Source organism: Gymnoscopelus braueri (assembly GCF_963280865.1).
Source record: "Gymnoscopelus braueri genome assembly, chromosome: 6".
In the NCBI taxonomy this organism is placed as follows: domain Eukaryota; kingdom Metazoa; phylum Chordata; class Actinopteri; order Myctophiformes; family Myctophidae; genus Gymnoscopelus; species Gymnoscopelus braueri.
Window position 1 is genome coordinate 32,974,699 of NC_137607.1, and position 25,051 is coordinate 32,999,749.

At 43.8% G+C, this 25,051-nt stretch overlaps 1 protein-coding gene across 1 annotated transcript; it reads left to right on the forward strand.

The window, feature by feature from the left end:
• Positions 1-120: 120 nt before the first annotated feature.
• espnla (espin like a) lies at positions 121-23,475 on the forward strand. Its single transcript, XM_080430531.1, has 12 exons — positions 121-677; positions 1,434-1,624; positions 7,145-7,331; positions 7,524-7,706; positions 7,804-7,935; positions 14,424-14,588; positions 14,699-14,825; positions 15,002-15,171; positions 15,770-15,871; positions 20,125-20,289; positions 20,814-21,805; positions 22,727-23,475. The coding sequence occupies exons 1-12, from the start codon at positions 384-386 to the stop codon at positions 23,256-23,258; spliced, it is 3,240 nt and encodes a 1,079-aa protein (XP_080286657.1). The 5' UTR covers positions 121-383; the 3' UTR covers positions 23,259-23,475.
• Positions 23,476-25,051: the final 1,576 nt, after the last annotated feature.

A 25,051-nucleotide genomic window follows, 5' to 3' on the forward strand; every position in this document is an offset into this window, starting at 1 on the left:
GCTGCGTATGCCAGCATGTGTTCACCGCTGCACAAAGGGGAGCGGGAGGCCATGAGCGCTGTGCCTCCACCCGTCTTTCATTACCTTTCTATCTCACTGGGCCTGACCCCCTCCTCTTCGTCCCACAGTCCCGCTGGCCAGCTGGCTGCTGCTCGGGTGTCGCTTTCCTGGCTCGGGAGGAGGCAATGAGTGCATGTGTGCATATGGTTTGTGTGTGTGTGTATGTGTGCGCACGTGTGTGTGTGTGTGTGTGTGTGAGAGAGAGAGAGCGTTGGCCTGTGTTCATGCCAGAGACGGTAGCTCACAGGGATCCAAGGAGCTCCAGCGAGCGTCTACTGTGTGCCATAGCTTACTATTCCAGCCCAGGGAGATAGTGCCAGGGGATGGTGCTGCACCGAGCCATCCAGGCAGCTCGTTCCGGGGACCTGGCAACCCTGAGGGAGCTGGCGTCCTGTGGTCAGCTCTTGCCAGACATCACTGATGCCCAGGGTGCCGGCCCGGTGCACCACGCAGCGCGGTGTGGCCGCCTGGAGTGCCTGTGTTTCCTGGTAGGCGAGTTGGGCCTCGCAGCCGGCGCCCGGGCCTTGAACAGAGCCACGCCAGCGCATGATGCAGCGGCCACTGGCCACACCCGCGAACTGCAGTGGCTGGTGGACGCATGCGGATGCAACATCGAGGTGAGTCTGGCAAGCTCCAATACGGATAGAACTACACTGCCGAGGTCAACGCCAGAGAGGGAAGGGCACACTTCCGGGCTTTCACTTGCCTTTCAGATGAGTTGCGTGTAATGTCAATCCAAATTGAGGAGACGGCTTCTCCTGGTCATCTGACATTCAAACTGATCCCCAACCAGGGTTACGCAACTACATTTGTAAAAGGTACCGCAGAGTACCATGTCAGATGTCTTACCAGCTGATCATGGTGTTGACTTACTTGATATCCTGTAGAATTACATCGGCTCTCTAATTATGTCCAGATGGGTATGGGGCTGTCCTCACTCTTCAATTTTTACCAGTAACAGGGCGATTCATCAAGGTGGTAATTTGGATGGCTTTTCAAGAAAAAGAACACATGCAGAGTTCCATACTTTACCATCATTAGCTTCATTAAGTATTTGTTGTCCCACTGAAACCCACTAGCATATAGCTTTTGGAATGAGGTCCCGAGGACAATGACTTTTCCTCATGAACTCTACAGTTGGCAAGGCTACCCTGCAATGCCAACAACAAATAAATGCTTGCATTTGATCATCAAAGTTAAATTTGGATCCCTATTTGTTTTCTGTTTAGTGTGTGGTATACCTGAGCATGCTTGAGTGTCGCTTTTGTGCATCTAAAGGTTCATTACAGCATGCATTGTGATACTGTTAGGGTTGAGAATGCCGTTAATAATGTAATGTACAGTGAAACAGTCAGCCTTCTGGTCCCTTCTAGAACCAGGATGCTGGCGGAGCCACCGCGCTCCACCTCGCGGCCCGTTTCGCTTGTGTGGATGTAATTAAGTGGCTGCTGTCTGTCGGGGGCGTGGCCGAGGTGGAGACGCACTGTGGAGCGCTGCCTGCACACTACGCTGCCGCCAAGGGAGACCTCACCTGTCTGAAACTACTGGTTCAGCAAGCACCCGGGTAAGACCTTCATCTTGCCTGTCTTCATCCTCGCTGTTGGCCTTTCTGCGCTCAAAGGCCAATGAGCTCGGCTCAGTAAATGTTCCATTTGATCTGTGTCAAAGGCCTGCTGAGTCTCATTTCTATAAGGGATTCTCAAATTCTTTCATGTCAAGGACCCCCAAATTAGTATGTATTTAGCCGTGGACCCCCATCTGAAAATACGTTGTGCCAGGGACGCTCATACAAGATTTGTGTAGTTAAAATGTTTCAAGATTTTATGGAAATAGCCGATCTACAAGCATCGTAACAGCTTGTAGAGGGATCTGCTATTTTCAAATAGCCGATGTATACAGGGTTAAAGTGGTTAAACTGATTTTGACACTATTATTAACACATTTTACTGGGGACCCCCTTGATCCCCCTTAAGGACCCCTGGGGGTCCCCGGACCCCACTTTGAGAACCACTGCTATATTGTAGTACCATTATCCAAAGTGCTTTGCAATGTGTGGTAGATTCCCCCATTCACACACATATTCACACACCGACGGCAATGGCAAGGCACCAGCCTGCTCATCGGGAGCAGTCAGGTTTTAACCCTTTAACCCTCCAAGACCCGCAGTTGTAATATTACAACATTTGTATTTTATCAAAAACATGGTATAAATCATTTGTTTTCCTGTTATTCTTTCACCTAAACATCATCATTGGATCCTATTGTTTAGTCTTGCAATGTCATTGGCCGGGATATTTGCATATAAATACCCCCCACAGAGGCAGGAAAAGTCACAACTTGAAAATCCTTGAAGGAAGAACAATCTCTTTTTCACTGGACAGGATTTCTCACAAAAAAGTAAGTAAAATGTCTGCAATAATTTTTTTGGTGATCATTAGAATGTCTAGAACATGTACATATGATATTATTGGGAAAGATATCCCCCAAATGTAAATTAGAGCATGCTTTATACTTGTTGTTTTTTTACAACTCTGGGTCATAGTGGTAGCAAATAGCAATGCCACCTGTTCACCTGGCTAAGTGGAGTCTTATAGTTTTCACAATACATTTATACAATTATGTGTATTTTCCCCACATTGCATTACTATATATATATATATACCACAAATAACCACAAACATTACCAAAATGTTTTGCTAAAACATTATAGGCAATGAAATGTTATAACTTATAAGCTAAAGCAGTATATTTGTCTTCGAGTACAATTGGTTAAAACATACAAATTGGTATGTGTGTGTGTGTGTGTGTGTGTGTGTGTGTGTGTGTGTGTGTGTGTGTGTGTGTGTGTGTGTGTGTGTGTATATATATATATATATATATATATATATATATATATATATATACCAATTTGTATATTGTAACCAATTGTACTCGAAGACAAATATACTGCATCATTAGCTTATAACATGTCATTGCCTATAATGTTTTAGCAAAACATTTTGGTAATGTTTGTGGTTAGCAATCAGTGTATGGTAATTGTTCATATGGGAGTCGCCCAGTTAAGAATCTCTCATCATTGTTCATGTGATGGGTGTTGGGATTGCCCACTTACAGTCATCCCCAATCCCTTTGTTAGGCTAAGCATCATCATTCATCACTGATGGTGCTAAGTACCATCATCACTGATGCCACTTGTGAGGATAAGCAAAGTACAATAGGTTGGCCAGACAGTATTGTGTGACTTGTGAAATATGTACCTGCAGTGAGATGTGCTAGTACTAATGTACTAATGGTATTTCTTTATTTTCATTTCAGAATGCCACAAGCAAGGAGAGAGCCTCGCTTCACTGCAAGGGATGTGTTGGATATTGTAATGAATGGAGAGAGTGATGTGGACATCGACTTTACTGAAACTGATGAAGAGTCGGATGAAGAGGCCTGTGGAGAGGAGTCCAAAGAAAACCATCCACCCAGTGAACCCAGTGAACCCACTGACCCACTGCCCCCCCCCCAACCGGCCAAACACGCCAAACCCAGTGAAAGATATCAGTGGCAGAAGAAGACCTTCATCAGCCCTAATACAGACTTTTCTGGTCCACCTTTGACTGAAGATGTGAGTTCACTCCACACACCACTGCAGTACTTCCGCCGGTTTGTGTCCGAAGACATGATTGACTCCCTGACAACAAACACAAATGTGTACAGCCTTCAAACAACAGGAACATCAGTTAACACAAGTGGAAAAGAAATAGAGCAAATGATGGGCATGCATCTGAACATGGGCCTTGTACAAATGAATGGATGCCGAATGTACTGGGAAGCCAACACACGATATGCCCCTGTAGCTGATGTGATGCCACGCAACAGATATCAGTCTTTGATGACCTCGTTACATCTACAACAAGTACATGGGTGGTGTGGATTTGCTGGACTCCTTCACAGCCAAGTACAAGTTCCCCCTGAAAGCCCGTCGCTGGTACATGTACATCTTCTGGCACACCATCGCCCTTGCTGTGATCAACGCCTGGCTCCTCTACAAACGCGAAACTGTGAAGCTCTCAAGGTCCCACAGAAAGACATCCTGATACTCAGACTCTTCCAAGCAGATCTTGCATCCTCTCTCATTCTGGTAAGAATCAAGTTATGTTTACCATTAGTCATTTTAGTATTTCAATGTTTGCAATATCTCAGACTTGTATCCTGATGAATCTTTGACATGTATATTCATTTATTCTGTTCTAATCAGGTGAACACTGCAGTCAAAACGCCAAAGAGGGGACGGCCATCTTCAGCTCAGAAGAGACAACTGGAAGATAGTCCAGACTGCAATCCACGCAAGGCACCATGTCAACATCGGCCATCAGATGTGCGCCAGGACCAAGTTGGACACCTCCCACGGAAGACAGAGAGGGGGCGCTGCAGGAATAGTGGCTGTTCAAGTTACACCAGCTTACTCTGCCACAAGTGTGGTGTTCGTCTGTGCATTTCAGGAGACCGAAACTGTTTCTGGGACTATCACTGCTAAAAAGCAAGTGATTGTAAATGGTGTTCAAATAGATGGATGAGAGGGGGTGCCCGTTTCATTTTGAGCAGGTGTGAATTGGTCTTCGGTGGAGGGCTGTTTGCATCACATTGTGACCAGTGTATATTGTAATTAGGTTTCTTTAGTACATTCATTGTACTGTTTTTCATTTTGTTCTTTTAATAAAATCAAAATTCTTAAAAATATGGCTTATTGATGTTATTATTCATAATGTACTGTTCTGAGGCCCAATATTATTCATAATGTATACTGTTCTGAGGCCAAATGATAAACCATAACCATATAAATGAACCCTTAAGTTGTTTTAGTGAAGTATATAGACATTTGCCATGCTATTCTGACAGTGAGTAAAAATGGCCTATAGGAAATTCTGCTACCCGTTAGACCCACTGTTGTAATATTACAACATTTCAATAAAACCTTACGAAAACTATTTTTTTTAAAAAACATTATATTTTCCTCTCCAAAGTACTCCTAAAACACCATCTGAAAGGTTGACAATTTTTTTTTGTAAGTAGAAATATATCCGGGTCTTGCAGGGTTAAGCAAAGATTTTAGTTACAAATGTTCGCTTTAAAAAATACATGTATTCAAAGATTTGCACACATTTTCACGATAAAATAAAAATAGCACATCTACAAGCTCATAGTGCGCCACTCGGTGCCGCGCTATGAGCTTGTATATCTGCTATTTTTTAATAGCCAAAGAAATCAAAAAATGACACAGATGCGTTCCCAGTCTTAAAAGGTTAAGTGTCTTGCTTAAGGACCCTTCGACATGAAGCCAGGAGGACCCTGGAATGGAACCAGGAACCTTCTGGTTCTTCTGGACGAGGTAGGAGACTTAATTTGACGTGGGAACCCTATTGGTTAAATTGCATTTATTACTAAATTGTTAATAAAATAATGAATTGTAATAGCATGCCTATCGACCAGTTCAAATCACTGACAGTCCCTTGACTACTGTATACTGTATACAGACTAACTCATCCTGACCCCCCACCTTGGAATAACACTTTAGATCAGTGGTTCTCAAACGTTTTCATGCCAAGGACCCCCAAATTCATATGTATCTGGCCGCGGACCCCACCATTTGAAATGGTTTTGTGCCAGGGACCCCCAGATTTGAGTTAAAAATGTTATATATTCAAAGATTGCACACATGTTCAAGATTTTTTTTTAATTGCAGATCTACAAGCTCGTACGCGCTAAGTATATCTGCTATTTTTGAATAGCCCGGGGACCCCCATGTACCCCCCAAGGACCACTGGTGGTCCCCGGACCACTGGTTGAAAAGCACTGCTTTAGATCCACGTGATAAGGATGTGAGCACATCACGGCAGGTTTGAAGTTCAGATAGGACTGAGTCTGTCACCCACTCATTTTCTGGACTGTTTTGAGATACTTTGTTTATTTGCTTCAGTAATGACTACCGTATATGACCTGTGAGTATGTAAAAAAAAAAACAGAACGTTAAAAGAAAAAATAAATCAGATAGGACATGATTCACATACAGTCAGACATATTTTCTTAAACTAAAATAATATGTTTTTTTATTAATATTTACATTTTTTTTTTAAATTATATTTAAAAAAAAAAAAGCCGGAACAGTCCCACTGATGAAAATATTAAGAGAACAGGTTAGACTCCTTTACTGATACTGTTATTGTAATGTACAGCGTTTATGTACGATTCCATCCATGTGATCGTGGTTCTGAGTTGAATAAATGATGACGGAAAATAGATAAGTTCTTATTTCATGTGCTTGGGATGCTTGGAGATTCTTAACCAGACAATCAGCCGACTTCACTTTTCGAGGGTAATTCATAATTGAACGTGGGGACTTAATGCAGTCGGCTACACCCGAGCGCGTCCGACAGTGTACGGGTCGCTGCGATGAAGCCCAGTCAAAAGTCAAAAGAGAGGGGATCGTGTGAAATGTCATCCGCCCTCTGCCGTCAAATTCCCCCCCGACCCTCTGAACCTGAGACATTAAGCACTCAGACTCAGACAACTAAAGCCATGTCGTCTCCTCCTTTCATGTCTTTGTTACCGGAGGGCACGGCTGTAATTTGCATGACACGCGGTGGGGTCGCTGCAGTACATCACATGAGACCATCAGCAGCTCTTGAATAATGGATGACCGGTGACTGTCTGTCACATGTCAGCGGCCTTTGCCACAAGTACAGTATGTGTATGTAATGTAAACGAGGCCTGACGCCCGTACGTTTGAACGGCGTGCTCAGATGTTGCGGACCCCCTGATAACCGATCCACTTTTCAGATCAGAGATTTTTGGACCCATGAAAACCCCCTTTATCAGCGAGTAAAGCGATTGGTATTTATTTCACACGGCGTGCAGTTGAAAGCGTTGCGCAGTGAATAGACGACGTCTGAGATTTCAGAGAGGAGTCACGGATGCGAGCCGGTTTGACAGCGCAGATAAAAGATCACACGTTATCCTCTGTGTTTGGACACTAAGACCTCCCTCTCGGTTTCAATGCCTTATCGTTTCGCACGTTATACCTACATCTCCCTTGCAGCTGTGTGAACCGGCAGATGAGCAACGGTGCGACGCCACTCTACTTAGCCTGCCAGGAGGGACACCTGCATGTGGCCCAGTACCTGGTGAAGGACTGCGGGGCCGATGTCCACCTGAGGGCCAATGACGGCATGAGTGGCCTGCACGCTGCTGCACACATGGGCCACTATGCTGTGGTGGTCTGGCTGGTCGGTAGTACACTGTTCAAAACCACAAAACCATACCAACTGTTCCAAACCAAACAAACATTAATAATAATGATGTGTGTGTTTGTGTGTGTGTTTGTGTGTGTGTGTGTGTGTGTGTGTGTGTGTGTGTGCGTGTGTGTGTGTGTGTGTGTCACAATATTACCTTGATCGTGTCTGATCTGCCCGACACAGGTCACATTCACCGACTTAAGCATATGTTGCCAAGACAAAGAAGGAGCAACTGCTCTGCACTTTGCCGCCAGCGGAGGGCACCGGCGCATCTTGGAGAGGCTGCTTGGCATGGGGGCAAAGGTCATCAAAGACTACTGGGGGGGCACGCCCCTGCATGACGCTGCGGAGAACAGGGAGCTAGAGGTCGGCCCGGGGTCTCTGTTCATAAATAAATGTATGACATACAATAAGGTGCTTATAATTAATGTGTCCTCTCTCTCTATCTCTCTCTCTCTTTCAGTGCTGCAAAATCCTTTTGGCCAATCAGGCGCACCCCTTGGAGCGAGACATCGATGGATTCACGGCAGCAGACTTGGCAGAGTACAACGGACACTACGAATGTGCCAGTTACCTCCGTGCCAGGGAGAAACATGTAAGAATCCCCCTTTTAATGTAACCACTTATAGCCTATATACTTCGCTGACCGGAGTCCCCCTGGAGTCTGTACTAGGCTCCCTCCTTTTGTCCCTCTACACCAAATCTCTTCGCCGAAAATAGCCGATCTACATGCTCACAAAAATCAGCTATTTTTGCCAATTGTTCGCCCCCAGAACAGAGGCGCTAGGGTTCATGTGGTTAACTTAACCTACATTTTCTGGCGCACTAAGCCTCGGTCGAGTTTGTGGCCACTGCATCGCCAAGCTGCTGTTTTGTTTGGCGTGCAAATCAAAGCCAGGACGTGGAAGGCGGTCAGCAGCAGACATCTGGGAGATTGTGCAACTGCTGCACAATTTCATATCAGTTTCATCACGGCAATCACTGTCATTTTACTTATTCTTGAACATGTACGTAATTCAACACGGTCCCGCGCTGAAGCCGCTCAACTTAATTGATTGACTCTCAATTTAATAGGCGTAAAAAGTGGACAATGATGGTATTGGTGGTTAATAAGGCGTCACAGTCTGAGCCGCTAAATCCATGTACAGCAGCAGATTGGCTTTGGCCTTCTCAGTTACCGCCAAGGACTCTCTGAGATTAGCCCTTTTGTTTTGAGTGGTAATTACGGCACCCCTTAATTTAACTGATGAATATTTCAGTGTCAACACCTTGTTTGCACCTTACCGCAGTGAATCCCGATCAGGGCGCCACAAGATCTAAATCTGGCTTGCATTGGCCTTAAAGGAGTAGTTCACTCAAAACATTACTTATTTTCTATCAATTACACACCCCATGAAGCCTTAAATTCTAAGCCAATAATTTGATGACCGGCAGAGACTCAAAGAGTCTCCTACCGAGTCTCTTATTGACCGATGACCCAGTCATCAAATTATTGGCTCAGGAATGCAACAAAAAAAAGAAATCTCCATGAATTCAAGGCTTCATGCGGTGTGTAATAGATAGAAATTACTCCTTTAAAGAAAGCAAAGGGTGCTTGCTTCGCATAGCCTGGTACCATATATTTGTTGTCTTTTTTTCCCTTTCTCTGTGTATCCCTCAAAAGGTTCATTAATTGTTGGACAGGGAGCATTGCCTTTCATCACTGAAATCTGAGAAGGGGTTAAGTGATAATATTTCTCCTTTAACTAGACAGACAGGCTGGAAGAGTGGGGACCACCCTGTCTGTATACAGTCGACCCGCGTAAATAACAGCCAGTCCACCTGTGGGACGTGAGAGCTATCTTTACACTTGCCTCGTTAAGCCGTAGGCCCAGGGGCTTGTGACGTCGACCGCTACGGACGACGTGAGATAGTAACGGAAGCTATTCAACTAATAGAAACAATGAATAAGTCAGCAGGAGGAGGAGGAGTACTCATATGTGAAGTGGTTGATGACGGGGAGCCAGTGATGGGCTGTGCTCCCCTCAGCAATAATCCTCTGTCAACAATGGGGAAGCTAATTAGCACAGGAGCCGTTGCCACGTTGGACGCAGGCAGAGCCACCGCCAGCCAACGAGCCTATCAGTTACCCCTCTCCAGTGGCTCAGGTGGAAGGCCTAGGGGCTGAGCCCGTTATGAGATCCAGGAGCTTAAGTTTCAGCGTTTTCACCATTCTGATGCCGGGAACAGGCAACCCTATCCCCCAGAGGGCCCGGAGACCAGGACGTCACTGGCTTCAATCCCACGTTTGATTGTGTGTCATGTTTTTTTTTTTCTCGTTTTTTTTCTTCTTCTCCAGGGCTTGGAAGTGTCACAACGGTCACCCCTGAATACCACACAGTGTGGTAGCAGACCGTGTGGAGTATTATATTTCTTGGCACTGCCCGATAGAAATGATGACAACAAAGTGGGTTCATCCGATAGGGCATCTGAAGCACCAGAAATGGCACGCTTTTAAATCCTTTCTTGTCATATTTCGGAGGAGCACTCTGAAACGTACAGTGTTACTGTTTGTGGGATCAGGCATGCTTCAGTTACGCTTGTGGTGTGTTTTGCATTTGTGTCACTGGGGTTCATCAGTTCCAAAGTGTCAGATTCTCATTTCCGATCGTTGACCCAAATGGATTGCTAGAACCGCTGACCAGGAGAGTTGCGTGTGTTTCCCCATGTTTTGGGCCGCCCCCGAGCCAAGCGATCTTCCTCACCATGCCTCTCAGGAACAGCTGCATTCAAATAAACAGAGCGTGGAGTGAGGTTTATTTTGCACACATACTCTTTTTTTTTTCACTCCTCATTCACGGCAATCTTGCCAAAAACATTGTGGTCCACAACTGGTATTTTTAGAACATGTTTTTGGACAGAATCAGGCCAAAATGTCCTGTCATTCATCACTGTGCTTTTCTGCTGTTACTGTGTTACCTATGAGGAAGAACAAGCTATTTGCCATGGATGACTGTGGGTGACGAATCCCATGGTGCTGCAGTCTAAATCCCCATCGCCACTAGAGGGTACCTTGTGAACTTTGTGCATGGGCTCGTCCTCTCCCAGTTCACCACAGCAAAGAATGCACAGGCATGCTTCTCATTAAACCCTCATCTTCTGTTGCATCAAGCCTCTGGATACAGATCTGTCTCCGAAATCTCACAAAGACCCTGGCCGGATTACAGCACGATGTTTATCACACATGGGGACGTATTCTACAATTCTACACAAGTCTAAATCAGATCCCTGAACAAGCCCTGTGATCCCCATTACTGACAGACCTCCGGAGATGTGTATTGATAAGAGGGTAGAAAAATCCTACTTCCATCCATTCTTTTGCTTTCAAACTCAGTGTGTGTTTGTTTTAAATGCATTCAGGTAGGCCTAATGGTTGATTTACTGTATACTTAGTTGTCCATGGGTGTCGCACACCAAAAATAGCTGATCTACAAGCTCACAGCACGTCACAAAGCTTGTAGGTCTGCTATTTTCTGTGCACGACACCCGCGCAAAACTAAGTATAACTCAGACTTAAGGACTCCACCACTGAACATGTTGATTTAATGGGGACGTAAAAGTATGTATCTCTCAGGAAACTCAGTGGATTGATGAATGATGACTTCGCAGTCATCTGATCCCAGAGAACGTGATCACAGTTTGTCACAACAGGCATGCTATTCCTGTCATTTGGACAAAGGTCTGTGTGCTAATGACTGAGCGTGATACAAGAGACTTATGTTTATCTCAGACCATCCTTCTCTCATCCAGACTTTCCCATCAGCTTTTCCACATCATCTGTTAGTTCCGGCGTGAATTCAGGTCAAGACCTATGGCAGTCCTTGTGTTTCCACAATGGCATTTTGCTAATCATCTCAGGTGGACGTTGCCAAAAAAAAAAGAAGAAAAAAAAAGGACGTGATGGCTTTCTCATTCAGCAGAAGAGAGTGGAAAAAGCACCTGAATGCGATGGATAAAGTATCTCTTTTCCAGCTGCTTTGACAGCCTTCCGCTGATACCTCCCTTCGTGCAACAACATTGGCCATTGGTTTGTCCGTCCATTAGGTGCATTACCAGCCACCCTATCCTCTCCCTTTAATTATTAACAACATTCTCAGATCAGAGTTTATTGTTTATTGCCCTGCGGCCCTTGGCCACACGCTGAGATGTTGACGATGGTGTCAAACGGATGGTGGGTCATCTGCAGATAGTGTCATATCCTCAACTGTTAGGGGGCTGCCTGGATACGTGGCCAGACCGCACAAGTCAGCGCCGCCAGAGTTTCACAGTAAGTCCTAAGCCTGTTCATGGAAGATATTATGTCAAGCTTAGTTAGGCCTAGTATTGTTTGTTTGTTTGTTTTCCAGGTTTTTTGTTTTGTTTGTTGCTTATTTACTTAATTACTTAATCTATTTATTTGTTTATTTATTCATTTATTTATTTGTTTATTTATTCATTTATGTATTTGTTTATTTATTCATTTATTTGTTAAAATGTTACTTCTATAACTGTTTTCTTTGCAGCCTGAAGAATATTTTCTTTTAATGGGAGTGGTGGTTTTAGTGAATCTCCTGAGGCGAGCCGTAGCAGCAAGAGGCTGGCTTGGCAGAATTTTAACTATTTTCTGGTCACTCTTATAGTAGCTATTTACTGTTAGCCATGACTAAGCTAAGGGCTTCCAATATTCTGTCATAGTTGGATGCTTCTGAAGATGTTCTTATTATTCAGTGTTTATATTCCTGAAAAGGTTTTAGAGTTTGGATTACTGTAAGAGCTGTGTGAGCAGTATGCTAGAATGAGGAAGATTGATTAATTGATTAATGTGCTAAAAGACTTTGTCATTTGACACATCACTGAGTTGGCAAGTGAGGCATCGTACAGTTTAGCTAGACCCCAACCAGCTGTTTTAAGTAACAAAAAAAATTTGTAGAGAGATGGATTCTTGTTGTATCTTGATGGTTATTGCTGCAGACCCACAAACACTCATCTCCAAGGTGTAGGAAATCACATGACCAAGATGCTATGAAAATGTAGGCGGACATGTATTTACATTTAAGTGTACTCTGTATAATGTATACCAATGTATGCATTCCATGTTGAAATTCATCACCATAAACTTGAGTAATTTACATAAGGGGGAAAAAGCTATTTTCATTATGAATTCCAGAGAAAAGACAAAAAACGAAGTGACAGAATGTTATGTAAATAGATGCTGTATGTTTTTCTCAAACAATTTCCAGTCACTTTTGGCTTTCCCCACGGGGATTACAGAATCCTGACTCTGTGTCTGTCAGTGGTACAGTAAGGAGCTGTTTGTGGGGAAACCATTGCTCCTCATCTGTCCTGCCTGGGGTCTCTGTGGCCTCGGATAATAGGAGGGGTAGAGCGAGAGAGTGGATCCCGGCAAAGCCGAGGTTAGGCTATCTATGTCAGCGTGGCGATTATGATGGGGTGCTGATGAAAACCAAATGCTGGCCGGCCACTGGATCTAATTAAATACACAAGAGCGAACGCGTTGTGGCTTCGAGGACGTTGAACTGTTACAAGAAGGGTCACAAAGGAATTGCACCCCCCACCCTCCAACCCTTTTCCCGTTGCCCGATCCCCCCACACACGCACACACTGTTTATCTGTTTGCGTATTACACAACTTCTGGGAAGTTTATTCATTCTGCCGGAGCGGTGTCACAGCGTATTGGGTGCTGCCAGACATCAAAGTGCCGTGTGACAGGAAACGGCAAGGACCACCTCATGGAGACAAAGCACAACACAACAGCGTGCGGCAGCCCTATCAGGACCGCACTTTGATGTTTAGTTTTTTTTTTTATAATGTCCTTGGAGAGCTGAATTTGATATGCATTCTGCATGGACTCCATTAGAACATTACAGGTTCATTAAGGTGGGGGGGGGGGGTGCATGTGTAAATGTTTCCATACTGTATATGTTGCATCCGCCCCTGCAGTGGTGTGAAATGTTGTCAGTACACTCAAGGTTGCTCTCTTTCACCCTGCGCTCCTCTACACATATACTATACTTCTACACTACTGTACTGTACATACACCAGCTCCCATTTGTTCTTTGGTCCCCCATGGGGCTTTAACCACTTAATCCCTATATACTTAGTTGACCGGAATCCCCCAGGGGTCTATACTAGCCCACTGCTTTTTGTTCCTTCGACACTAGGGGTTAATGTTTTTAGGCCAAGGACCAGCGGAGAGAGAGAGAGAGAGAGACGAAACAGGGACTAAATACATTGTATAATATAGTGGTGTTGTTGTTGTTTTTTTTAGAAAACCTTCCATGCAACTTGATGAGATGCTTTCAAAGCTAGCTCACCGTATTTAGCTAATTGTCTCATCAAGGTCTGTTGACCGTTGAGATATTGGAGACTTTCTTGGAAGTATTCCACAGGCTGACTATTGCCTCCTTGTGATGCTGCAGCTTTGATGGCTTCATAGGTTTCTTTGACAGCAGTGTTGGGTAAATTAAATGTTTTTTGTTTACAAATTATCTTGGTAATAATATGTTGGATTCATATTAATGTGTATTGGGGTGGGGGGGACAAAAACATTCCTATCACACCAGAATTTGGCAGCACCCCTGTAGCAAGTAGATCGTCTATTTGGCTGTCTGCTATTGGCTATCACCAAGTTGTAGTCTGTAGATGGGCTATTTTTGTTATTTGTTGGATGACGAAGTATATGGGGTTTAAAGCTGCAATCCGTAACTTTGATTGCGGGTCCCCCAACATCCGAGCGCTGACATTTTTACTGTTCAGCTATAACAAAGAGCATGTTTGTCAAGGCGCGGTATTTCCATCAGAGTTGCATGCAATACCTCTTGTCAACCAGTAGTGGTCCTACCCGACCACAAGATCTAAATGTCATAATTGAAGAGCAGGGAGACCACATCCAACCACTACAGTTGTGCTAGTTATACTGTATTAACACAGAGCATACTCTACCATACAGATTGATTAATGTAACATTGCATTCAATAACAAAATTATGGATTGCGGCTTCAAGTGGTTAAAAACGTCTCTTTCTCCCTGTGTTGTCTCTGCCAGCCCTTCACTGTGGATCAGCCCGTCGAGGAGACTGCTCTAATAGAGGAGGAAGTCAAGGGGAAGACGATAGTGTCGTGGCAGCCCAGCGGAGAGGACTATTACCGGTGCCTGAGTGACACATGCGGGGAAAGTCACAGACATAGCACACAGATGGCCAGCTTAAAGGTGAAAGCCATATTGATCCGGTTCATTTGCTTTGCTCACATTTGTTTTCTTCGATCAAGCGTCTTGTAACCACAAAGGCCTCGGCATTGTCACTCTTTTCACCCAATCAGCAACCAGAGGTAGATGATACTCCCCAGGCAAGACACCCTGCAGCCAGTCGTAGGTCATCTCACACGCCTGGCCAACACGAGAAGGTCAAAAGTGACGTCATAGAACAGGTTCAGGTAGCGACATCCGGTGAGATCCGCGCTTCTTCTCAATGTGATTCATTTAATCTGATCACCGGTTAATACGCTGCTCAAGGAAAGAGAATGTGTTTAAAATAACATTGAAAATGGAAACGGTATGATTGCAGGGGGAAAAAAAGCACGAAAACACAAAATAACACAAACCGCTTATGGTTTTCTTTGCAGTTCTTAAAGGTTTTACTCAGACCAAGGTCGTCGAGGCAGCAAAAGATGAAAAGAAGACGCTGCCAAATGCGTGCCGCCTTGGCGAAAAAAGCCTGCTCAAGGATATGAAGTCCATAACAACTTTAAAAGATTCGAGGATATCAGGAACCTTTAAAGTACAAGCACAAGCAGTAAGCGCAATACGTTCACCCCTACCTTACATTGTTACTGTGTTATTGTTTATTTTGAGCGCATAATCACTCTGACCCAGTGATTCTTTAGTTGATGTCCAGTATGTGGTTGGACATGAAATCCATTTCATCTTTTAAGGGAGAGACTAGTGACCGAGTTTGGGGGCCCAAGTCAAAGGCCAGTATGCAGACCCCCCACTCCCAAATCAAACAAAAAAAAGAATATCTGCGCATAAAGTAATACCTAAAAAAATTTGCTTAGTAATAATCTGCATAGAACATAATAAAAAATGTTGAAGGCATGACAAGACGTTTTCAACAATCTTATCGAAAAATATTATTTTATTTATTTAAAGAAAACATTTACAGCGAGTGTATTCTGGGAATACACAAATTGTTGTACATACACAACAAATGTACATATGTACCATATGTGTGTTTGTGTGTGTTCCTGTTAATTATTCATGAACAAATTGTGGCTAAATCTGTAAAGTAGGTAACTGGCGTATAATGAAATAACCTTTTTACATTATGAGCAAGAAGTTATTTCGTTATTATGTGTTCATGCGTTCTTGCCCAATGTCCTTCAACCAAACAGAAGCTGCTGCTGGACTCAAGCCAATTGCCCGAAAAACAACCGCTCAGTGAAATGAAGTCCACGCCATCTTTAACACAGTCAGACGACTTTACGGGAGAAGCAGTAAGCACAACCAGGGCCAGATTGAGTGACTGAAATCCTGAATCAAATCAAACTGGATTTGATTAAATCTGCAACCCTGATAATTTTTAAGGGAAATAAATCTGTCTTAAAATAATTACAGTATTTAAATCTATCTTAAGAAAACCCCATCTTTGTTGAACAGAAGATGAAGCCGGATGCACGCAACTTGACTGACAACAAAGGCCTGTTCGGAAAGTCCATTTCATCTGTAAAAATGTCAGGGGCCTTTTCAGGACAACCAGTAAGCACAACCAGGGGCAGATTAGGTGACTGAGTTGGAGGCTCCAGGCAAAGGCCGACATGGAGCCCCCTTACTCTTAAATCAAACTATATGTTTGATTAAATCTGAACCCCTGAAAATATTTATGGAAAATCCTTCTCTCTGAAGAACTTGCCCTCTCTTCACTATTGAGTAGTGCATTGCTATTTGTCTTTTAGCTGGCCACACAGATGGGTCATCTTCCAATATGTAATTTTACTGTCAGTTCTATTGTTGGTGAGGGTCACCTACAGTATGTGTTTATCCCCGGTAGTGGTGGTGCTCTAAGGATGGCAATGTTGTTTCATCCATCCGACACTTTGGTCTCAAAGAATATGATCACAAACATTACTGGCTGGATTGCCATCGAAGTTGTTGTATGCTCCCTGGATGATGAACCCTACTGATTTTGTTAACCCCATGGCCTTTCCGCTAGTGCCACCCTCAGGCCAAAATGGCAACTTTGCAAACAACATACTGTACTGTATCTCAAAATGATATGGGTAGATTGCCATCAAACTTGTCAGTCCAACACAACCTAGGGGCTGCTAGCGGGGCCTTTAGAGTCTTAGCTTTGTTTCTGCTGGTGGAAGTAAGATTAGAAAAGTTACACTGCACAGTTTGGCAACTGTTACCTTTTGGTCTCCTTGGGTAGCTCTGCTTCTTGTTTAACTTATCCTCTTTCAACCAAGGTCACTGAGACCGAGAAAAACATCCCTGTTGAACAGAAGACGCTGCCGGATGCTCGCGACTTGACTGGCAAAGACCTGTTCGGAAACATGAAGTCCATTTCATCTTTAAAACTGTCAGGGAGCTTTACAGGACAACCAGTAAGCACAACCAGGGGCAGATTTAGTGACTGAGTTGGGGGCTTCAGGCATAGGCAGACATGGAGCCCCCCTCACTCGCTAATCAAACATCATGTTTGATTAAATCTGCACCCCTTATAGGTGAAATGCTGTAAATAAATCATTATACAGTATTATGTCTTAGGGTGCGGTCACACCGAATTTTAATCATGCCTATTAGGGCGGATTTTGCCAATGCTTTTCAATGGGAACGGAGCAGAAATCCGCAAATGGCAATGAACCGCTCTGTTCCCATTGAAAATAATTGGCAGAATCCGCCTGCATAGGCCGAATTCAAGTTTGGTGTAACCGCACCCTTAAGCTGTTAAAAATGCCATCCCTGAGCACAATAAGTCCATCTCTCTCTTTACCAGCATATGTCTAGTATGTGGTTTGCACTCTTGTCCTCCTTCAACCAAGGTCACAGAGACAATGAATGACATCCCTAATGAACAGAAGCCAATGGCAGCTGCAAAGGTTCTGGGTTAAAAAAAACATCCTCAGGAATATGGGGTGGATTCCATCTTTAAAAGAGTCTGGGCTAACAGAAGCCTTTCCATTCAAAGATTAAGCACAACCTGGGCAGATTGATTGAGGAGCCCCCCTCACTACCAAATCAAACTGTATGTTTCATTAAATCTGCACCCCTGATAATTCTTATGGAAAGTCCTTCTCTCTGACTTCAACTTGCCCTCTCTTCACTATTGAGTAGTGCACTGCTATTTGTCTTTTAGCTGGCCACAGAGATGGGTCATCTTCTAGTATATCATTGTTGCTGTCAGTTTAATGTTGGGAAAGGCCACTTACTGTATGTTTTTACCCGCTAGTGGTGGTGCTCTAAGGATGGCAATGTTGTTTCGTCCATCCAACACTTTGGTAACAAAGAATACATGTATACCGCAGAAATTACTGGCTGGATTGCCATGGAATTTGCTGAACACCTTAATGCTCCCCGAATGATGAACCCTACTGATTTTAGTAACCCCATGGCCTTTCTTCTATTGCCACCCTCAGGCCAAAATGCTAACCCTGCAAACAGCATACAGTATCTAATATCATAACCATTATGGGTAGATTGCCATCAAACTTGTCAGTCCAACACATTGGTCCCAAACAAGCTATCTCAACAACACAACCTCTAGGGCTGCTAGTGGGGCCTTTAGACTCTTAGCTTTGTTTTTGCTGGAATACTTAGTGGGTTACAATGGAGCTGGTGGTGATCCAGGCAGTGATAACACCGCTATTAGAAACACTAGTACTGTTAGCAGTGGTTAGTTGTTTTTAATGCAAAAAAAAAGCAAAGTTACCCTGCAGTTTGGCAACTGTTACTTGTATTTCCTTCTCCTAATTTCTGGTCTCTCTGGGTAGCTCTGTTTAACTTATCCTCTTTCAACCAAGGTCACTGAGACCGAGAAAAACATCCCCGTTGAACAGAAGATGAAGCCGGATGCACGCAACTTGACTGACAAAGGCCTGTTCGAAAACATGAAGTCCATTTCATCTGTAAAACTGTCAGGGGGCTTTGCAGGACAACCAGTAAGCACAACCAGGGGCAGATTGAGTGACTGAGTTGGGGGCTTCAGGCAAAGGCCGACATGGAGCCTCCCTCACTCGCTAATCAAACGTCATGTTTGATTAAATCTGGACCCCTGATAATATTTTGGGGAAATGCTGTGAATAAATAGATCATTATACAGTATACGTATGTCTTAGGCTATAAAAATGCCACCCCTGAGCACAATAAGTCCTACTTCTCTCACTTTGCTACTGCAGTATATGTCCATTATGTGGTTTGCACTCATGTCCTCCTTCAACTAAGGTCACAGAGACAAAGAGAGAACTCACCAATGAACAGAAGCCGATGGCAGCTGCAATGATTCTGCAAGAAAATACCATGCTGAGCAAGATTTCATCTTTTAAAGAGTCTGGGCTAACAGCATCCTTTAACATTCAAGGAGTAAGCACAACTTGGGGCAGATCGAGTGATTGAGTTTGGGGGTTCCTCCCAGCTGGTATGGAGCCCCCCCTCACTCCCAAATCAAACATGCATGTTTGATCTTCATCTGCAACCCTGATCATTGTTATGGAAGATCCTTCTCTCTGACTTCAACTTGCCCTCTCTTCTATTGAACAGCTCTTTTTGTCTGTTAGTTGCTTTGGCCATAGGAATGGCTCATCTCCAGAGTCGTCCCGACTTCATTCGACTGCCAGTCTGTAGTAGTCTGAAGTAGTCTGTTTTGGTGGAGAGCCACCTTTACTGTATGTCAGTGTTACTGTCAGTGTCATGTTGGGGAGGGTCACTTGTGTTTTTTCTGCTGCTTTTCATAATGGAGTATTCTGGTGTGGCGACAATGGAGCTGGTGGAGGTTGAGGCAGTGCTACTACTGTAGTAGAAACACTAGCTCTGTCTGCTTCTAGCCATTCTAGCACTGCTACTAAAGAAAAGAAAGAGTCCATTATAGCCTGAGTAGAGGTGATCCATGACATGTGATGAGCCTATTGAATATAGAATGTGGTTTTTTTTCTTAAATATGTCTTAAAATTACATCTCTTACAATTATTATAACACTTAAATATGTCTTAACATTATCATAATACTTACATTGTCTTAAATTATTACATTCTTAAATTTGTCCTAAAATGATTATAATACTTAAAAGTGTCTTAAAATGGTGATAATAGGGGTCAACAATATATTTAGTTACTATTCAAGTAGTACACCAGCTCATTGGCCTTGTGGCTAGAATGTCCGCCCTGTGACTGGGAGGTTGGGGTTCGATCCCCAGCTGGGTCATACCAAAGACTCTAAAAATGCCTCCCTGCTTGGCACTCAGCATCAAGGGTTGGACTGGGGTAATTCCCTGCGACATACTAGCGTCATGTTTAGGGGGTGTACTTGTACATCAAGTTACCTCACGCTAAGGAAACAGGAGATACACTCCTGCCCTATGGGCCTCAGGGCTCTGCAAGGCGTACTTATTATTCGGGGGGGGGCAAAGGGCCAGAATACTCTGTCTACCCTTTTCTCACACTATTACTGTGACTGCTTGCTTTGAACTCATATCATTCCTGCTGCTGCCTGCTAATAGCTGACATCCAGTGGTGTTCCCTGTGTGCTCTTGCAGAACAGGATGGTGGTGCTGCCCACAGAGGCGGCCAACCTGTCGGACATGGACTACCTGGTGCCCAGCCATGACGAGAGGGGCCGTCCCATTGCTGAGTGGAAGAGGCAGGTCATGGTTAGGCAGCTGCAGACTAGGCTACTGGCTGAGGAAGACCAGAGGAGGAAGGTGAGCCACGAACATTACGGTAGCATAGCATTTGTACATGGAGCAAGTAACGCCATGTTTTTAGAACAGAGGCAGAGGCAAAAAAAATCACATCTGGGTTGTATGCATGTCATTAATGAGTGCTACATTAACTGTGTTCAAAATGTGTCAAACACATGTACACACGTCCCGGAAGTCTCATTGCGCTGTTAAATTGTTTATAGTGACATATTAAGAAGAAATGACAAATTGTTAAACACACTTGATAAAACACATTTTGATATTTGAATACGTAGCTCCTCTCTCCATTTGTCCCTCTCTCTCTGTCTCTCTCTCTCTCTTTCTGTCTGTTTCTTTCTCTCGCTTTCTCTCTCTGATTGAGCTCTGGTTTATAGAATAGACATCTCAATTATGGCCATTTGGATAATTGGTCAATTCACATTTCTGTGGTTTGGTTTGTAACTACGACTACTACTGTTCTCCAATGCCTAAGCCATTTGAAAAACCCTGAAAATATGTTGCATATTAATCTCCTCTCCTAACAGGAGAACGGGGACAAGGAGGCCAAGGTCACATGGAGGTACTCTCAGGCCCACAACGCCATCCTGGGGCCCTCCGGAGAGATGCTGACCGAGGATGACCTGATCTACCTAGAGAAGCAGATTCTGAGCGTCTCCTTGCAGAAGAACTCTGAGGGCTACGAGCTGGAGCTGGCCCGCCTGGCCGAGGAGCTCCGACACATCCTGCCCGCTCCCATAGTCAACATCACGGTCAACACGCAGTTCAGGGACTTCACCAGTCAGGTCCCTCTGCCTGTGTGGTGCGGCCGCATCTCAGGCATCGTTAAGAGCATGTCCCTGCTCCTGAGCAACCTCGTGGACCAGCCCTTCTGCAAGATGCCCAACGGGGACCTGAACTCCGTCTTTACCCAGATGCCAGAGAGACGGAACTGCACCAGGGAGAGGGAGAAGATAGAGACTGAGATCCAACAGTTTGGAGTGTCCGTCAGAAACCTCAAGTCCAATTTTGAGAATCAAAATTCGGTGGACACGGAGGAGGACACGATATTGAGCCCCGCCATTGACAGGCAGGGCACAGAGAAGCAGGACGCAGAGAAGCAGGACGCAGAGAAGCAGGACGCAGAGAAGCAGGTACAAACTCCAAAGCCTGCCGCTGAGACGGACCAGAGCAGTGACTCCGGCATCGACGAGCACGTCGGCGATGTCGTCGAAGTTGACGTCAGGGAGACCATCAGCCTCAGGAAAGAGCGCATTGTGGTCTTGTTCCTGGGCCACTGGAAGAAGTCTGCCTACTCGATTACACTGAAGAGTAGAGACTCTCCAGAGATGAAGATGAGCAGCAAGGGGTCAGACGTGGTTGACAAGCCCGGGCTAAACCGTAGGAGCAGCGAGGAGAACAAGAAGATGATGATGAACAGCTCGCTGGGACACTACTTCAAGCAGAGGAGTGCAGTCAACAAGATGTTAGGGAACTGGAAGACCATGATCTCCATTGTCCCTTCCAGACAGATTCGCAGGTAAGGCTTGCAGTGTATTGTGTTCTGTATTGTGATATGAATTATGATTCATGTCAGTTTCACAACATTGCATTTTTATGCAAGAGAAAGTGTTCATTGGGGGACTATGAGATACTAATACTTAATCCTAAATATGCTCGTGTGATACTAATTCTTGGTTTTGGGGAAAACAACATTGTTGACTTGATTCGTTGGTCAGAAATTATAAGTAGCACAAGAATGCTTTGTTTTAGAGGCTCACTGGAACACCATCGCCTGATGATCAGTACAGCATTTTGATTAATCGTACAACCCTTATCCACAAGCAGTGTTGGACAGTCATTTACTTGAGTACTGTACATTTGTCAAGTATCTGTACTTTATTGAGTATTTGTTTTTTTGAAAACTTATGACTTTTACTCCACTACATTTCAAAGACAAATATTGTACTGGTGACTCCTTAGATTTCTGTGAGCTGTATGGAACATCATTGAGTGATTGTTACCTCAAAATGAACAATACTGTAGTTCCTTGTTCATAAGCTTTACTTGGTTGTGAATGAATACAATCCTTTGGAGGTGGATTCGGCATCTACAGCAATTCCACTGTCTGACTAATGCCTTTGTTGATTCGATTGCATTGCTGCGGTTTTTATACTGTAGGTGTTTCTGTAGGCTTTGTGTAGCATAGTGGTTCTATAAACAAGTCAGGGCATTCATTAGGTTGTTTCAGTGAGTTACAAGGTTATGTAAATTGCATTTTGAAAATAATACAGTGTTTGTAGTTTTGAATAATTAATTATAAAATAAAACATACTCCAGTACTTTAACCAAAGAAAGTAACTGAGGACTTCTAGTTTCTAGTTTAGTCATATTTGACCAGGAATATCTATACTTTGACTCAAGTTATAGCGTCGTGTACTTTGTCCACCACTCTCTGCAGGCTTCACAAACAGCAGGCCCTGTACTCTCCAGAGCAGTTCCTGCCTCGCGTGGACGGGGTGCTCGTCGACTACGACAGCCTCACCCTCGACCTCTTCATGTTGGGCTACTTTCACATCTTGGAGCAGGACCTGCCTGCAGATGAGCGCAAAGTGAGACACCTGCTGTGTTTCGAGGTGTTCGACCACCTGGGCGGCTTCCCCTGGGAGACGGTCCGGGAATTCCACAAGGCTGTGGTTCAGGACATCGAGGCCGGGAACCGCGAGTGGAAGGATGGTTTTGAGGACATTAAGCTCAAGTTCTTTGGGAACGCACCGAATCCGTCCGAAGTCATTCCAGAAGTTAAGAAACACTCCCTCCCAGAGGTCCGACTGGTGCCGAAAGTCATTGTTCAGAGCCCTACCCCTGACGAGGAATTGATGAAAAGTGGAACTGACATTTCTAGTTTCAGCAATGATGAAATCTGTAAATACATTGACCGAAGCTTTGCTTTCTGGAAAGAGAAAGAGGCAGAGATTTTTGACTTTGAGTAATTGCATTTTTTGATATTTTTGTATAATTTGTAGTTCAATTACAGCTATCAAAAAAGGCCAGAGTGCTAAGAGTACTGACGTGTTTTGACTTTGAGATTGAGTTTGTTTTTGAGATAAGGTATTTTTTTTGTTACGTTACGTTTTTGTTATGTTCTGTCCAGGCTCAAAAAGCATCATTTCTAAAACTGTTACAAAATAAATTATCAAATTACCTGTGTGATGTTATTTTTTGTAATTATTTCACTATGCAACTAGTAAAAATCTTCTCATAATTTACTCTGACCAAAACTTTGGACCCTTTCTCCTTCTTTATACTTTCACCTCAAAACTTAAAACTTTACAATGTTGAGCTTAATTGGGAATTGGGTTTCTTTGAAATATGTTGTAGTTTTTAATATTTAACTTAAAGGTAGGGTAAGTGATTTGCTTTAGTTAAAATAAGTGTTAAATAGCTCTATATTCTGATAGTACTCATTGCTATATATGAGTGTTTGTTCAGTATTAGGAGTCTCCTTGTCTCTCCACCTCTTTATTAAACAGAAAATGCATTTTCGTTTCAGTTTCAGTTTCATTTCCAATTTTATCCAACCAGGACAGAGAACTCAATCAGGATACAGATTAAACAAGTGAAATTGGAAGTGATGACACTAAGAAATGAGCAGACAAAATTGGAACTGGAACACTATACAAATAAACTTAAAATGGGTACTTTCTCCTGATTGGCTGAGATTTTGACACCTTCCGAAAATTTTATTTTCTGTTTATTAAAGAGCTGGAGAGACAGGGAGACATCTGTTACTGAAAAAACACTCTGTATACTATAGCAATGATTACTATCAGAATATAGTATTTTAACCTTTTAACAAAATACTTTTTGTTTTAACCCAAAAATATCACTTACCCTACCTTTAAAGGTTTCCTATTCCAAGTCTATGGTACCTCCAGGCTATGGCATATACTGTACTAATATCCTCGGTTGGCCTAACAACAAACTAGAGCACTTGCAAAGTCTCTACAGGCTATGAGACAATAAACAGCTTATGAGTTTGTGTCTACCAAAGCTTGAGGAGCTTTTATTTTACTTATGACTTATGTTTGGGGTCTACAGTGCGGCAATTGATATGGTCAGGCTAAGGTTACTCGAGAATGACTGTCCATCAGTCCACGGCATGAGAGAGTTTGTTGTGAGTCAAGCTTGATTACCTGCAGCCCGAGCAAATAAAGGAGCAATCAAACGGGTAAAGTGAAGCAATTATAGCAGGAGGGTATCAGATGTTCTTCAACAAGTGCATCCAGAGACAGAAAGAAAGGGTACGATATCATATCAAGGAAGAAATATCTGGGAAAATAAATGAAGGGAGAGGCAGATGTGACTAAAGCAACAATATGTATTCTGAATTTGTTACACCATAGATGAATATGTTATTAACCAAATGGTTTAAAAATTGTGAAAAAACTATTTGAACCCCCCCTCCCAAAATGTGAAAAAACAAGCAAAGAAAATAAGTAAATAAGTGTGTGTGTGTGTGTGTGTGTGTGCGTGTGTGTGTGTGTGCGTGCGTGCGTGCGTGCGTGCGTGCGTGCGTGCGTGTGTGTGTGCGTGTGCGTGGGTGCGAGTGTGTGTATGTGACAAAGAGAGAGCGAGCGAGAGAGAAAGAGAGCACGCAGGCGCCGCCCCTATCCCACCCAGTACTCCTCCAGTGACTGACATGAAACTGACTGATGATGCACTGGAGTGGACTGGAGTATGATGGCTCCAGTGTGTCATCCAACCATAATTTCAGCCCCACCCA

Excerpts from the sequence above, each read along its gene's own strand:
- espnla (XM_080430531.1), top strand. The coding sequence starts at position 384 with ATGGTGCTGCACCGAGCCATCCAGGCAGCTCGTTCCGGGGACCTGGCA. Across the intron at positions 1,625-7,144 it reads CTGGTTCAGCAAGCACCCGG|CTGTGTGAACCGGCAGATGA; the intron begins GTAAGACCTTCA and ends TCTCCCTTGCAG. Across the intron at positions 14,826-15,001 it reads GGTTCAGGTAGCGACATCCG|TTCTTAAAGGTTTTACTCAG; the intron begins GTGAGATCCGCG and ends TTTTCTTTGCAG.